Raw genomic sequence first — 16789 nt, 5'->3', positions numbered from 1 at the left:
AAGCAGGCTTCCTGCGAAGCAGGGATCCTGATGCAGGGCTCAATCCCTGGACCCTGGGATCATGACCTGAGCCGAAGGCAGATGCTGAACGACTGAGCCACCAGGTGCCCCCAAACTATTTTATAATTTAAACTTAATTATTCAGGCCATAGTGTGGCAATAAATAAGAGGGATTCATGGAGGAAGTACTATTTATGGGAAGCAGAGAATAATGAGACTAAAAACAGGAAATAAGTATAATCAATTTTGACAGCTAGGAAGATAATAATTTTAAATACTTATGAGATAATCTATAATTAAAATCCATCTCTGCTGCACTAATTTAATGTTTTTATAATTGCAGCTTCATATTCTATATTATTGTAGATATTAAATATTGCTTTTTTAAATCAGAGTTAAATCTGTAAATCTTAAATATATCAATAAGAAATACATAAGGTGCATCTGTGTCCAACTCTCGGTTTTGGCTCAGGTCATGATCTCAGCGTCCGGGGATCAAGCCCTGCATCGGGCTCCACACTCAGTGAGGAGTCTGCTTAAGATTCTCTTCTCCTTCTGCCCCTCCACCCAATGTGTGCCCTCTCTCTCTCTCTCTAATAAATAAATAAATAAATAAATAAAATCTTTAGAAAAAATAGGATATACTTAAGAAAATTGGTGACTTGTTTCTAGGATCATTTTTTTAAAAAAAACAATGAGTTTCTGGGGGTACAAAACCTGGTTTAACTTCAATTGCTATTCATTTCATGATGTTTAATTCCACAGTCTCACCGGGGACATTGAAGTTTCAGTCCCACTTCAGTCTATAATAGAGGCCATTCTTCCTTTTAATGACTCACAATTAAATGCACCCATAAACACAAAATAGCTAGTTATATTAACTCCCATTGGTTCTGAAAATCATTTCTGCTTCAGTTATCCAGCTGTGAGACATTTATTCTTGAATTGCAATCACTAAAGATATGTTAGCTCACTATTATTTTCTAGACTCAATGCCTTCTACAGTTCATTTAAGGTAATATGTTCAGTAAAATGACATTTTTTCTGTATTTTACTATATGACAAGATTTGTGAAAGGCACAGTGAATAGATTAACTTAAAAACTTCTCTTAAAATTCCACAGGGAATGATCACTAATTCTATTTTCATTGGAACTGTGGCTGAGAGGGTAAATAACTTATTTGCCTCAGGGTCAACAAAGATTTGAAACCAGAATTGTCTGATTATACATAGCCTCTTTCCACTACTCCTTACTACCGCCCCCTAATGCAAACCTGGTAGAATTCAAGTCAGCAGACAAATATTAAGTTCCTACTATGTGCCAATTACTATGATAGGTTATGTGAAGAGGAGCAAAGATTAATACAATCATACCTTTGTCAATTATGAAATTCAACAGTTGTCACTGCTCATTTTTGACTCATGGACCTACAATGGCTCCCTTTTGCATTTTATACAAAATCCAGATTCATCAGCTCTAATCAAAGTAGTCTATCAACTCTTCCCATAATCTGCACTCTCTCCCCATTCTCATTCCACTTGACTCTCCAACACAGTTGTACTATTGGCAATTCAACTTCCATATGGCCTTCTATAGTAACATTCTGCATTTGCTCTTTCTACTTAGAATACCTCTGTTCCTCACATTGCATTTAGGTACTGTTTTTGTCCATCCTTCTTCCAAGATTACTGCCACCAAATAAACATTCTATCTGCTCTTCTATTGTATCTTTTTCTGTGACCTTTTATCAAGTATGCCTGTAGTTTACATTATATTTTTCTGTTGCTTTGTACAATTTAATTGTTTCAAGTATGTGGAATGAGACTACTAAGAGCAAACCCCCTATCTTTGGGATCCTCCATTCCTACCATCAGGTACCACCTACTTGCACCTCTATCTAATGGAACTTTCTGTGATGATGGAAACACTTTGCATCTGCACTGTTCCATACGGTAACTACTTGCCACATGTGACTCCTGAGCAGTTTTAATGTGGCTCCTGTGCCTGGGAAAGTGACTTAATTTTACTTAATTTTATTTATTTTCAATTTAAGTGGTTGCCTGTGGTTACCCTAACGGATAGTGTAGTAAAACTGTTACGCAAAATTTCAGTGATGAATAAACTACCACATTACCTAAGTAGACTTATAATAGCAGAGAAATTTTGTTAAACCATCCAAATGATAAGAGAAAGATCAATGTATATGAAGCAGGTGTTCTGGATTTTATATGAAAACACTTGTTCAATCTTTTATTTTTAAGTTTAATTGCACATTCAGGATATGTGTGTTGTGAAGAACAAATTTGGTAAATTCTTAGAAACTCTTACAAATCTTAATATAAAATATATAAGTGAAGTTCAGTTCTCTAATGAGCAAAGTGAATATTTTCCAACTCTTAGGTGAAAAATTTCCTCATAGTAGGGTCTTCTACAAAAGTTGAGCTAAAGATATTTTAATGGTGTATGGGTCCTTATGTTAAAAACTACTAAACTAAAAAAAAATTACTAAACTGTAATTGATTTCATGAAAACCCAAATTCATAAGTCTGTGAATTCAAAAATCCACACAGGTTTACCTTTTAAATCATAGAAAATTACTCCTTTTCTGATTGGCAAGGAACATTATAATGTCTGTATTTTGAATTTATAAGCCATGAAACAATCATTGACCACAAGAAGCATCCATTATGCATAATCAACGAATGTGAAACAGGAAGGAAAAATGTACTTAAAATCAATAAGAATAATTTAATATATTTATATGATTACTTATACTGGGTGCAACAAAAATCTCCTTTGTAGAAATACAACATGGCCTCTGCTTTCTAAATATGATAGTATCTTTCTTTAATTTACTAGCACTGGCTCACTGAACTGGAAATTTTAGCAATGGTCTTTGCCGCTGCCATTCATGATTACGAGCATACAGGAACCACAAACAACTTTCATATTCAGACAAGGTAAGTTATATAAAAGTACTAACTTTTCTAACTTAAAACTTGAAATTTATTTTTCTACATATTATTTTTAAGAAAATTTAAAAATAACAGTGAAGATGTCTAGTAAGTAGTTTTAATGGATTTTAGCAAAATTCCTTAAGCTACAAACAATCAATTATTGATCAAGAAAACTATAAATATTTAGTGACATATTTAGCAATTTAAAGAATGTAAAAATGTGTCAGATAATTTATCTCTGCCCAGGACTTATACTTTGAACTATCATACACGTCAGACATCTACTGACGGAGATGAATCTCACAGCATATTATTTAAGGCATCAGTTTAGTATCATTATGTATTTGAAAGTAATAAAATTGTGCTTTTGAAAAAATCAAAGAAACCTTATTTCCTGTTTAGTGTGAAGTGCTAAATTTAAAATAATTAGAAAATGAGATTTTTTTAATGATGGTAATAATGGCAGTTATTAGAATCAAAATACCAGAGTGGAGATATATCTGACTGCTAGGGCTGTTATCAAAAATCACAGATTGGGTGGTTTAAAGACAGAAATTTTCTCACAGTTCTGAAGTCTAGAAGCCCAAGAAGTGTCATCAAGTTTAGTTTCTGCAGAAGCCTCTCTGCTTGGTTTGCAGATGGCCACCTTCTCACTGTGGGTACACATTCCTCCTATCTCTTCTTCTTATAAAAACGTCAGCCATATTGGATTAGGCCACACCCTTATAACCTTATTTAACTTTAATTACTGCTTTAAAAGCCTTATCTCCAAATACAAGTCACATTCTAAGGTAAAAGGGGTAAGGACTTCAACATATGAATTTTGGGGAGACATAATTCATTTCATAACAGAAACGTGCTCTGTGTTCTTTTTGGTTGCACATAGGTCTCAGTGTCTGGGAGGCAGAATGTATCTAGGACCCACCATGATTCAACTTTCTATACATAAGATCCTGACATTTCTCTAAGTCTTTCACTTGTCAGAGATGCTTGAGATGGAGATGGAAGTTGAGAGACTGATGTTTCTCTGGAAATACTGTAGAACCCTCCAGTCTTATTAAGGGAAATCTAAATCTATTTTTTTGGGGGGGGTTCTCCTTTTTTAATTGATAGGCTTTATTTCTTAGAGCAGTTTTAGATTTATAGAAAAACTGAACAGAAAGTACATAGTTCCCATATACTCTCTTTCCCCACCCCCACAGTTTCCCCTATTGTTAAATCTTGCATCTGTATGGTACATTTGTTATAATGACCCACTATTGATACATTATTATTAACTAAAGCCCGAAGTACACATTAGAGTTTAATCTTTGTGTTACACATTGTATGGGTTTTACAAATGTATAATGTGTATAATGCTATGTATCCACCATTATAGTATCATACACAATAGTTTCACTGCCCTAAAACTGTGCTTCACCTATTTATTCCTCCCTCCCTCTCTACCCCTTTACACCTGACAACCACTGGTCTTGTTAATATCTTATAGTTTTGCCTTTTCTAAAATGTCATGTAGTTGAAATCGTATGATATGAAGCCTTCTCAGACTGGTTTCTTTCACTTAATATGCATTTAAGTTTTCTCAATGTCTTCTCATGGCTTGATAGCTCATTCATGTTCATTGGTGAACAATATTCCATTGTATGGATGTGACAGAGTTTGTTTCCTTATTTGCCTATGAAGGATATCTTGGTTACTTCCAAATTTTGGAATAAAGGTTATGAATAAAGGGACTATCAACATTCATGTGCAGATTTTTGTGTGGTCTGTTCATTTGCTTTTTAATGGCAATATTTCTAACAACTGATTTTGCAGCTATAGGAGATTATTTTTTTAATGTGGAGATCATAGGACTATTTGTTTAAAAGGTTAGACACTTTTAGAGCTTTCAGTGACTAAAGTGACAGAGAGCCACATTATGGATCATCTAGTCAAGGCCTCACAATCTAAGGAGTGAAAACTAAGACCTCAAGAGGTGAAATGACCAATCTGTGTGCACATAGCTGGCTGATGGCAGTGGCAGAATTGAGAAGCCAAGAGGAGGGACAATCCAAATCCAGTCTACTCATATAACTCTGACCCCATGTCCAAGGCAGATGCATGTGAGTTCCAGTCTTCTGTAGCCTGAAATAGAATGGGCTTAGATAACGTGGCCCCTTGATGGAGACAGAGGAAGAGTTGGAATTCCAACAGTGAAATATTGAGGAAAGTATTCTGTCTATCCCCAGCGTCCCTAAGATTGACAGACTGTGAAGGGGAAAGGCAGACCTGGAGGTCTGGTCATGTGCAAGAGGATGTTATTAACCTACGCATTTGCAGAGTAGAGGGAACTGTTCCGTTTTTGTGTCAAACATCAAAGCAAATGTAGACCGTGCAGATCATTTTTGTTTGTCAAAGACTCTTCTACAACCACGGAATCCATAATGAGTGAGATTTTAATTAAAGACAGCTCGTTACTGAGCTGGGCCCTGTATAGGACAACAGTTTAGCAGTTGGAGAAGGGAACAAGTGATTGGTTACCCATGAACACTTCTTGTTTCTACTTTGAAAAGTGAAGGCAATGGACCAGCCTTCTCCAGCAGCAGTGTCGGGCCACCACTCTAGCTTTCTCCTTACCATCCATTTGCAACTGATGAAGAGTCCTAACTTCCTTATTCTTTGGACTGCAAAGAAGGGGAGGGAAATGGAGAAAGAGAAGAGGTGGAAGAGGAGAAGGTGGAGTAAAGAAAGAGGAGAGGGAGGAAGAAGAATTCATTCCCTCCCCAATTTTACATTAAGAAACTCTGCATATAAAGGGGAGAAAAGGTCAAGTATTTTATTTATTTTCTTATAAACTGCCTACTGGGATCAATTTAAAGGATAAATTATACAAGAATTTGAAAATTCTATGAACGAAAATGTTGTAATGACCACAACCACAACATAATGTGCTTTTAAAACTCTATCACCGTTACATTTTGTCCAAGAAAAAATAACATCTTATGTTACAAGTATCAATAATTCTATTGTATTTTATATTACTCATTGTTACTTGGATTTAGAATGCTTTTCTAGTGTGGAAAACTATATACTGGATAATACAAAATAAAAAATAATTTAGAACATAGTACAATGCTAGATTTGAGTTCAGTACAGACATTATAATTCATGAAATCCTTGAAAGTGTAAATAAATGGAAATAATTTCTTTTTTGTGAAAAGAAAATACTGAGCTACATGTTACCATGGATACTGAATGTTGCTTAGAGTTTTGTTCTTTTCTTAGCAGTCAAAGACCATCTCAAACATTAAGATGGTGCTGTATTCTCAGAATCTTATTGGATTTATGAGACAAAATCATAATAGTTTGCTACAATTAAGTCTGGTTCAAAGATACATCTTTGCTTGCTGCTGAAAGTAAAAGACAGTGATACTTGGAGCTATGTCATGTAATTACACTGCCATGGCTAGATTTGAGGCCATATGATACAAATGATATGTGATTTACATGTCAGTTTTTCCCATGATCTGAGTGAATTTTTGGAGATACTTGGGCAAGATATATTCAGTTCTTTCTTAAACAAGGTTTGCAGGTGTACTTTTCTGTATACGGAGTTATGATTATTGGCTAAAGAATTTTTAGGCCATGGTTGAGATTCAAAGAAATCTATTTTGGAATTATGTACCATTAGCTAACTACATATGTTTTTCTACTTTCATGGCAATTCTAGAAACAAAAGATAATTGTTCTGCCTCATAGGTCATTTCCCCTATGTTGGATTAATAATAAAGCTTGGTTTATTTAGTCAATTATTAGATACAGATCTCAAATAGGTTACTTGCAACCAAAACCAGGTTTCTTTAGTTCTTTCATTTATCCTTGCCTATTCTTTGGTAAACATTCAGTGGTAAATAACCAGTTCTATAACCAGTACTACTGACTGAGAAGCCTAAAACAGTAAGTCTTAGTGAGGCAGTTTTCGTGCTGACAGAATATATCTACCACAAGGAAGGAAAAATGAAGAGTCCGGGCATTGCAGCAAGTGGAAGCAAAGTTGCACAGGTTTTAACTTGACTTTACTTTTGCTATTTTTGTTGCCTCCAGTTTGGCAACTTATATGGATTGATTTACCATTTTAATACATTATACATAGTGGTCCTGCTTCCATTCCACATTTGCAAAATGATCTGGCAACCTAAGAGGATAGAGGAAGAAGCCAGGGTTCCATTATACAGATCTGAGAATGCTTAGAATATCTCATACTTTATTCTAGAATACTAAGTTAAACAATGCTACAGTATGAAGTAGTCTATTTGCTCAAATGATGTGAAAATATGGACAGGTGAAAAGTGAAAAACTTCCCTTGATGAATTCATCATTTTAAAATATAATTTTCATTATAAATTGGTGGTAAAGCACACATTTTAAATTTTGGGGTTTTTTAATTTAATGCTGCAGGATCTAAACACTCAAATTGAATCACAACATTATAAGGGAGAAAAAAACTAAAATCATAAATATAGCAAATGATTTTCATCACCCCCTCTGCCCTCCATCCAAAGTAATGTTAGTCCAAGGGAATAAGAAATAGTTGGCAATCAACTATCTGGAACGGGTTGATTCATCAACAGAGGGATTGATTCATTCAATGATTGGATGAGGATATCAGGCAATTTTTTTTCTTTGTTTGGCATATGTAGATTATCTCACAGGTATCTGGATTACAAATTGTAAGGAAAAGGCATAAGTATATTCAAACTATGATAATTAAAAAGAAATAAAGCACTATGACCAAATGGGATTTATTCCCAAGCTCAACATTCAAAAATCAATTAAGGAAATCATCATATCAACATGTTAAAGAAGAAAAATACATGATCATATCAAAATGCAGAAAAGGTGTTTGACAAAATCCAACACATTTATGATGAACATGCTCTGCAAACTAGGAATAAAGGAGACCTTTCTCAACTTGATAAAGATCTACAACAAACTGACAACTAACCTCACACTTAACAGTGCAAAACTTGAAACTTTCCCACTAAGGTCAGGAACAAGGCAAGGATATTCTCTCTTACCACCTTTTTTATAACATCATAGTGGAAGTACTAGTTAATGCAATAAGGCAATGAAAGGAAACAAAAGGTATAGAGATTGGGAAAGAAAGCATAAAACTTTGTTGGTAAGTTACATGATAATCTATATAGAAAGTCCAAAAGAACTGACAAAAAAATTCCTAGAACTAATAAGCAATTATAGCAAGTTTGCAGAACATAAGGTTAGCACACAAAATTCACTTTCCTATATGCCAGTAATGAACAAGTAGAATTTGAAATTGAAATCACAATATCATTTACATTAGCATCAAACATTGAAATATTTACATATAAACCTAACAAAATATGTATAAGATGTATATCAGGAAAACTATAAAAATCTGATGCAGAATTCAAAGAAGAACTAACTCAATGGAGGGATATTCCATGTTCATGGTAGGAAGACTCAGTATTGTCAGGACGTCAGTTCTTCTCAACTTGATCTATAGATTCAATGCAATCCCAAACTTCCAGCAAATTATTTTGTGGATGTTGACAAGCAGATTTAAAGTTTATATGGGAAGGCAAAAGACCCAGAATAGCCAACACATTACTGAAAGAGAAGAACAGAATTGGAGAATTGATACTATCTAACTTCAAGACTCACTATAAAGATACAGTAGTAAAGATAGTGTGGTATTGGTAAAAGAATAGACAAATAGATCAGTGGAACTAGAAGAAAGATCCCAGAAATAGACACACATAAAATATAGTCAACTGATCTTTGATAAAGGAGCAAAGGCACTGCAATAAGCCAAAGATAGTCTAGTCTCTTCAACAAATGGATCTGAAACTACTGAACATGCCAAAAAAAAAAATCGAGACAGAGACCTTATTCTCATCACAAAAACTAACTCAAAATGGATAGACCTAAATGTAAAATGCAAAACTATAAAACTCCTAGAAGTTAACATAAGAGAAAACCTAGATGATCTTGAATGTGGCGATGACTTTTTAGATAAAACACTAAAGGCAAAACTGACAAAAAATAATTGATAAGCTAGATTTAATTAAAATTAAAAACTTATGCTCTGTAAAAGACAATATCAAAATAATTAGACCATCCACAAAGTGGGGGAAAATATTTGCAAAGGATATATCTGATAAGGGACTGTTATGCAAAATATACAAAAATTCTTGAAACTCCACAATAATAAATGACCGGACTTAAAAATGTGCTTCAACAGACACCTCACCAAAGAAGATACACAGATGGAAAATTAGCATATGAAAAGGTGTTCCACATCATATGTCATCAAGGAAATGCAAATTAAAACAATGAGATATCACTACACATCTATTACAATGGCTAAAATCTGGAACACTGATGACACCAGTTGCTGGTGAAGATGTGTAGCCACTGGACCTCTCATGCATTGTAGTGGGAATGCGAAATGGTACAGCCATTTGGGAAGACAGTTTGATAGTTTCTCAGAAAATGAAACATAGTCTTACCATACAATCCAGCAATCACACTCCTTGGTATGTACCCAAAAGAGCTGAAAAATTATGTCCACACAAAAACCTGAACATGGATATTTATAGCAGCTTTATTCATAATGGCCAAAACTTGGAAGCAACTGAGAAATCCTTCAGTAGGTGAAAGGATAAATTGTGATAGATCCAGACAATGAAATATTACTTGGTGTTCAAAAGAATTGAGCTATCAAGCCATGAAAAGACATGGAGGAATCTTACATGCATATTACTAGGTGCAAGAAGCTGGTCTGAAAGGGTTACATACTATATGATTTTAAGTATATGATATCCTGCAAAAGCCAAAACTATGGAGAAAATAAAAAAGATCGGTGGTTGCCAGGGGTTATGGGCATGGGAGGGATGAACAGACCGAACACAGAGGATTTCTATGGCAGTGAAAAGACTCAGTGTAATGCCATAATGGTGGATGCATGTCATTGTACCTTTGTCCACAGGCACAGGATGTAAACTATGGATTTTGAGTGATAATGACGTTCAGTGTAGACCTATAAATTATAACCAATGTACCACTCTGGTGGGGGATATTGATGACGAGGGGGTGGTTTTACATGTCTGGGGTGAGGGGGTATATAGCAAATCTCTGTACCTTCTGCTCAATTTTGCTGTGAACCTACAACTGCTCTATTTTTTTTAAAGCCATCATATGGTTAAAAAAAAGGAACTAAGTACTTCCATAAATGTAGGTGTTTGATTATAGAGTTCTTATTGATGAGTTATCTTGTGACTTGAGTATATTTAGCAAACACTTGTGAAGTCTAAAAGAAATCCTCTACTGGACATTTTGTTTTTAATTCTTAGGTCAGATGTTGCCCTCTTGTATAATGATCGCTCTGTCCTTGAGAATCACCATGTGAGTGCAGCTTATCGACTTATGCAAGAAGAAGAAATGAATGTTTTGATAAATTTATCCAAAGATGACTGGAGGTGAGTTTCAAAGGAAGCCCAGAGGAAATTTAATTTCAGGAAAAAGTTAAATTATGTGATTTAAAGTGAAGAAAGTCAATCCCTCACTCATATTATAAAAATTCCCCTTGACTGGATGACTCTGAGAAGGGTTAGTACCTAGAAGATGTTGTTCAGGAGGCAGACTCTGCTGGTTGGAGTTGAGCTATTTTCCAGGTTAATTTCACATCTGTATACATTATAGCCAGTCCACAAGAGTGCATACCACACAACACATACTTTAGGATACATAATGATGTACTCTATGGAATGGAGCTCTGCTTAATTGTGGTCCTAAATAAATTCAAAATCTTAGTGTAATATGGATTCCTTCATATTCCTTCATATTCCTTACTTTTCTATATGTGGAGTTTTGCTTTTTTAAAAAATAAACAAAATTCACTGTTTGAGGAAAATAATTACAAATATAATATACTAAAATGATGCAGATGCAGAGGGAAATCTTACCTGTTTCTCCAAGGCATCCATCTGCTTAAAAAGAAAAAAATCATAGATCGGTGATACTTGTTGCCACATAGAGGGAAATAACAAGATGTACCCCTACAGCTCGGCATAACTTTTCCTTCTTCTTGATCCTTTGGTCATCATCAGGCCTTTCATTTAACTATAGGGCTGCCAGATATAGCAAATAAAAATAAGGGATGTCCAGTTAAGTATGAATTTCTGATAAACAGAAATTTTTAGTGCAAATATGTCTGCTTATCCCTACTAGTCAATGAGACTTACTTATACTTTAAAAAAGAAAAGCCTTATCTTTAACAAAGATTTTGTTAAAAGTTAGTTAATGGGCTGAAAATTTTCCATTTAAATATCAAAGGTTTTTCCATTTTTCTTTAAATTGAGGTAAAAGAAAAGAAGTGCCTTGGGATCAAGAACTGCCTCAAAATTAATGAATGAGTAAATGAATAAATGGTTAATTCAAGATTTAAAACAAGCCCTAATTTCTGATGGTTACTTTTCCAAATACTCAAGCTTTCTGGTTTTTCAAGGCCATTTTTGAAGGTGTGTAAAAAATACCAGCTCACTTTTGCAACTATAGAAGCAGATCTAATGTGGTGGAAGGAGGCACTTTGTTTTGGGAAGCTGGTTCGGGCCTTTCATTTTATTCTGCAAGAAACAATAGCCCAGTTGGGTTTCCAGTTAAGAAGGCCAGCATCTAATTGTAAAAGGATCTTAAAGCTGCCACAGCTGGGCTGTGTGGAGAATAGAAGAGCAAAAGTAGGCGTAGGGACATAAGTTTGGAGGTATTTCTTGTGGTCCAAGAGATGATTATTTACATTTAGAGTATTAATTTAATTTTTCATCAGTGATTATTATTCCCAGAGGTAACATTTATATTATTAATTTTTACAGTTATTCCTGTGAATTAACCTTTTTCCTTCTCAAAGTTGATTCTGTTGCTATTTCAGTGTGATTATTTTTGCTACTACATTTTTGTTCTTTAACATCTTTATTATTATAATAATTTATTCCTGTAATAATTTATAAATTTCTGTACAGTAACTTCTCAGAATCATCCTAATTGAATATTTTTATAGAATTGTTTTAACAAATACTATAATATCATATAGACTGTAGAATTTAATAGATCCAACATTGTTTCTAAAAAGCTACAAAAGATACATTTGCTAGTATAAAGTTGATAACATGTTACCACAAATTAAAATATGAATAGCATTTTAGAGATTTGTAGGTTTTCTGTTTGCATATCTATTTATTTCTTAAAGTAACTTTAGTAACCATAAATGAAATAATTTAAAAATTTTGATAAGATTCATAAATAAAGTAACATTTCCCTTGTGCACTATTTTGCCTAGTTTATTGATACACTATCTGTTGATTATTGATAATATCTAGCATTTACTAATCACTTACTTACAAAGTACAATGTACTAAATTTTATAGATTTCATAAAACTTTTGTCTCATTTTTCCTTAGTTAAAATGAGTATTTTGGTTCAGTTGCTATTGTAATATGGGTCTCTTCATAATTCCAGAGAAAAAATGTAATTAAGAATAAGTTTCAGGGTGCCTGGGTGGCTAAGTCGGTTAAGTGTCTACCTTCCACTCAGGTCATGATCCTGGAGTCCTGGGGATCTGTGGAGCCCCTCATCAGGCTCCCTGCTCATCAGGGAATCTGCTTCTCCCTCTGCCTCTCACCCTTAATGTTCTCTCACATGCGCTCTCTCTCTCTTTCAAGTAAATAAGTAAAATCTTTTAAAAAATTTATTAACTACTTTTAGTTTCCATTCCTTTAATATTTGGGTAAAAGCATTCTAAGCAAGCTACCCAATATCATCAACAGTAATCAGAATATTGATTTCTCACAGTGCTCATCTAAAAATCCAGTTGAATTGAGCACCCATAATTTTCAGCAAGCACCTCTAATATGTGGTTGTTTTAAAAACAAATCATTCAATCCTACAAACTTTAGGTTAAAAATCTTTGACACAAGATTATAATTCACCTTATAAAGGTAAACACACACCTTTTATTTAGCTTCTATTGGCCATGCCACAGAATGAAAATAAAATACGATTTCTGGTGTGAGTGACATTTTTATGTATCTGTACTGACCAAGCAATGACTTGTAGAACATGCAAGGCTTTGCTGAAATGACCAATTTCCTACTTAGTGTGAGAATGCGTTATTTATGCACAGGTTTTGTGATATGGTCAGTGTTTAGCTCAAATTAAAATTTGATTAAAATTTCAATAATACCAATAGCTCTGTCTACAATATATTGTAGAGTCAGGGTCCCAAAAGCCGAAAAGAAGAATCGCCACTCACTTTAGCATCTTGGCTTCTCTGGGTTCTTAGAATAGAAAGAAGTGGTCCAAGTGTCAGCTTTAGGAGTGGGAACTCTTGGGGTTGAACCTTGCCTCTGCCATCTACCAGCTACCTGTGTGACTGGGCAAAACTCAACTTCCTCTGGTGTGAAATGATAATAGCTCCTCATATAAAAGCACCTAGCACACTGTTTGGACTGAATAAATCCTGAATACATAGTGGTGGTTTTAACAATAGCAAATACTGCATTTAAAATTATGTTTTTAAGTTGGTCAGGATCCTTTCAGATAGAAAAACAGTATTTAGGAATTATGAGTAGGGGAGGGTTGTGGGTGTGCATGGGGGAAGCATTCAGTTCTTTAAGGGGTGACATTAAACAACATCATTCACAGATCACTCTCCTGGCAACTTCCTAAAGCCGTAAGAGTTAAAGGGTGAAATAATGTCAATGTTTGTGAGCGCTTTTATGTTTAAAAAGTAGCATCTTCCATGCTCATATCCATAAAGAAAAATAAAATTTAGTTAGTAATATTTAAGAAAATGTTTTACTTGAGAATCATCAAGGGCCAAATGAACATTTCTTCTTTTGATGACTCCACAGGGATCTTCGGAACCTAGTGATCGAAATGGTTTTGTCTACAGACATGTCAGGTCACTTCCAGCAAATTAAAAATATAAGAAGCAGTTTGCAGCAGCCTGAAGGGTAGGTTATTTACTTCCATCATGTTGAAGGTCCGTGGGCTTAGACTCAGAAAAGACTGGAATTGGTTACTTTGGTCTGATAATTTGAACATGTCCTTGGTTTGACAGGATTGACAAAGCCAAAACTATGTCCCTGATCCTCCATGCGGCAGACATCAGCCACCCAGCAAAATCCTGGCAACTGCACTACCGCTGGACCATGGCCCTGATGGAGGAGTTTTTCCTACAGGTGCCTCCTTCAGAAATGTGCAAATGTTTTTGGAAATAGTGACTATGCGTATTGACATGCATCTTTTTAAATGCAGAATCCAGGACTTGTGACTTACTATTATCACCTGGCCACAACACATTCTTGGGACATTAAGCAGAATTTATCAGTCTTTCAGATAAATGTATTTCATAATCCTATGTGGTATAATATATGTTTTAAAGAGAGTCAAGTCTTGGATCTCAGATGCTACCCTTAGGAAAGAAAGAAACAAACAAATCAGCATTGTTGCCTGCTATTAAGAGGTAAAATGCTAGAGTAGAGAGAGCAAATATCTTTCATCATAAAATGCGAAAGGGGAGGATATGCAGCACTGCTGTATACATCTTGTTGGTTAAAATTTAGTCGTGTGTACTCAGTTGCAAGGGAGGCTGAGAAATGTAGTTTTTTGCTGGGCGGACATATGCCTAAGTAAAAACTAGATTGTCATATGAAAAAGCAAGCTTGGACATGGGGAATGGCCAGTGCTCTCTACCACAAGTATACTTTTTTTTTTTTTAAATAGTATCCCTGTTCTATTTCTACTTACACCTGAGTTACCACAATACAAATGTGATGCTAACCACCCAGAGTTAGCATCAGTTCCCAAAGTTAAAGGCTCAGTTTTCCATAAGAATGGCTTCACTTCAAGAGGCCAACCTCAAGTGGGGCCCTAGGACACCAGCCCTTCTGACCACTTGTTATAAATTCAGGGGTTCCCATGACCCTCCTCAGGTTTGACAATTTGTTGCAGTGACTCAAAGAACTCAAGAAAGCACTATGCTTATGGTTATAGTTTTATTATAAAGAATACAATAAGGAATAGCCAATTGACATTTTACCTATTCTGAAGACATGAAGACTGAATATATTACTATATTTTGAGGACTCTGGTTTCTGTTTCCCATTGTCAATGATTATGGTTTCACTTTAAAAATAGCATTGCATAGTCCTAGAGAAACTTACTGAGTAGCATCTTCCAAATTTAAGTATTTTCATACTAAAAATAGTTTAAACATATTTTAATACATTGTGCGGTAAAAACAAAAAAAACACCACAAATGTTAAAATCTATCCAGTTCTACAGGGCAACTGTGTGCTATGGCCAAATAAAAATTATAATTTCATGTACTCAGCCAAATATTAACTAGAAAATGGTAAATCTAGAGAGAACTTAGAGATCTTTAAGAACACCTTTCTCATAGTAGAGATGAAAACAACAGAAATAAGAAGAGATAAAATGACTTTGTTCAGGTTAAAAAAAATTTTTTAAATATTTTAAATGATCATGAAAACACAACTTTTGAAATTTTGTCAGATGCAGTTAAAGCAATGCTTAGAAGAAATTTTATAGCCTTAAATGCTTATATTAGAAGAACAAAAGTATGTATCAATCATCTGTGTTTCCACCTAAATAAGCCAGAGTTAGGAAAATTAAACCTAGTTGATTGAATAAAGTAACAAATATAAAGTTGATTGAAGGAAGTAACAAATATAAAGCTGATTGAAGGAAGTAACAAATATAAAGCTGATTGAAGGAAGTAACAAATATAAAAGCAGAAATCAATGAAATAGGACAAAGACAAACAATAGCAAAAATTAACAAAGAAAGCAGTTGGTTCTTTGAAAAAATAATAAAATTATTAGCAACTTTAAAAACAGAAAAACCCCACAAATTATAAATAAAAAAGAAGTTATCATTATAGACCCTACATATAGTAAAAGGATAAGGAATGTTATGCACAATTTATGCCAATACATTTGACAATTTAGAAGAAATGTCAAATTCTTTGAAAGATATAAATTACCAAAACAAACACAAGAAAAAAACTGTAATTTGTATATCCATGTATTTATTTTTAAACATTGAATTTGTAATTTAAACTCTTTCCATGAAGAAATATTCAGGCTTAGGTGGTTTCAATTCTTAATTCTCATTTCAGTTCTCAATTCAGTTGAGAGATGGTGAGTTCTCTCAAGCTTTTCAGAAAGAAATAATGCTGGTTTTAACAGAGTGAGAGGGAAAATTATCAGTATAACCCTGACAAAACCTGACAAAGATTTTGCAAGTAAAGAAAATTACATACCCATATCTGTCATGAACCTAGTTGGAAAATTCCTTTAAATGTTAGCAAATCCAATCCGGCGATATAGTAAAAGAGTACATATTAGACCTGAGTTGATTTAATATTAAAAAATCATTTGGGGCGCCTAGGTGGCTCAGATGGTTAAGCGTCTGCCTTCGGCTCAGGTCATGATCCCAGGGTCCTGGGATCGAGCCCCGCATCGGGCTCCCTGCTCCGCAGGAAGCCTGCTTCTCCCTCTCCCGCTCCCTCTGCTTGTGTTCCCTCTTTCGCTGTGTCTCTCTCTGTCAAATAAATAAATAAAATCTTTTAAAAAATCATTTAAAGTAATTTACTATACTAAGAGAAAAAAGAATCCTACTATCATGTCAATAGATGCAGATAAGGCATTTGACAAAATTCAAAAGAAACTAATTACAAAAACCTTCTGCAAACTAGAAATAGGGGACCTCTCTCAACATGGTAAAAAGT

The 16789-nt window shown here is 34.4% G+C and overlaps 1 protein-coding gene across 6 annotated transcripts in view; it reads left to right on the top strand.

The window, feature by feature from the left end:
* PDE1A (phosphodiesterase 1A) overlaps positions 1-16789 on the top strand; it is a 315842-nt gene that overhangs the window by 258690 nt on the left and 40363 nt on the right. For all 6 annotated transcript variants that reach the window (XM_027591025.2, XM_027591024.2, XM_027591026.2 and 3 more), the window contains 4 exons: positions 2861-2961; positions 10332-10457; positions 13887-13988; positions 14096-14216. In XM_027591025.2, the coding sequence (XP_027446826.1) occupies positions 2861-2961; positions 10332-10457; positions 13887-13988; positions 14096-14216 (450 nt within the window). The remainder of the gene's footprint in view (positions 1-2860; positions 2962-10331; positions 10458-13886; positions 13989-14095; positions 14217-16789) is intronic.

This window comes from Zalophus californianus, chromosome 3 (genome assembly GCF_009762305.2).
Source record: "Zalophus californianus isolate mZalCal1 chromosome 3, mZalCal1.pri.v2, whole genome shotgun sequence".
NCBI lineage: Eukaryota > Metazoa > Chordata > Mammalia > Carnivora > Otariidae > Zalophus > Zalophus californianus.
Note: the sequence above shows the minus strand (reverse complement) of the source record. Positions and strands in the feature narration are given on the sequence as shown.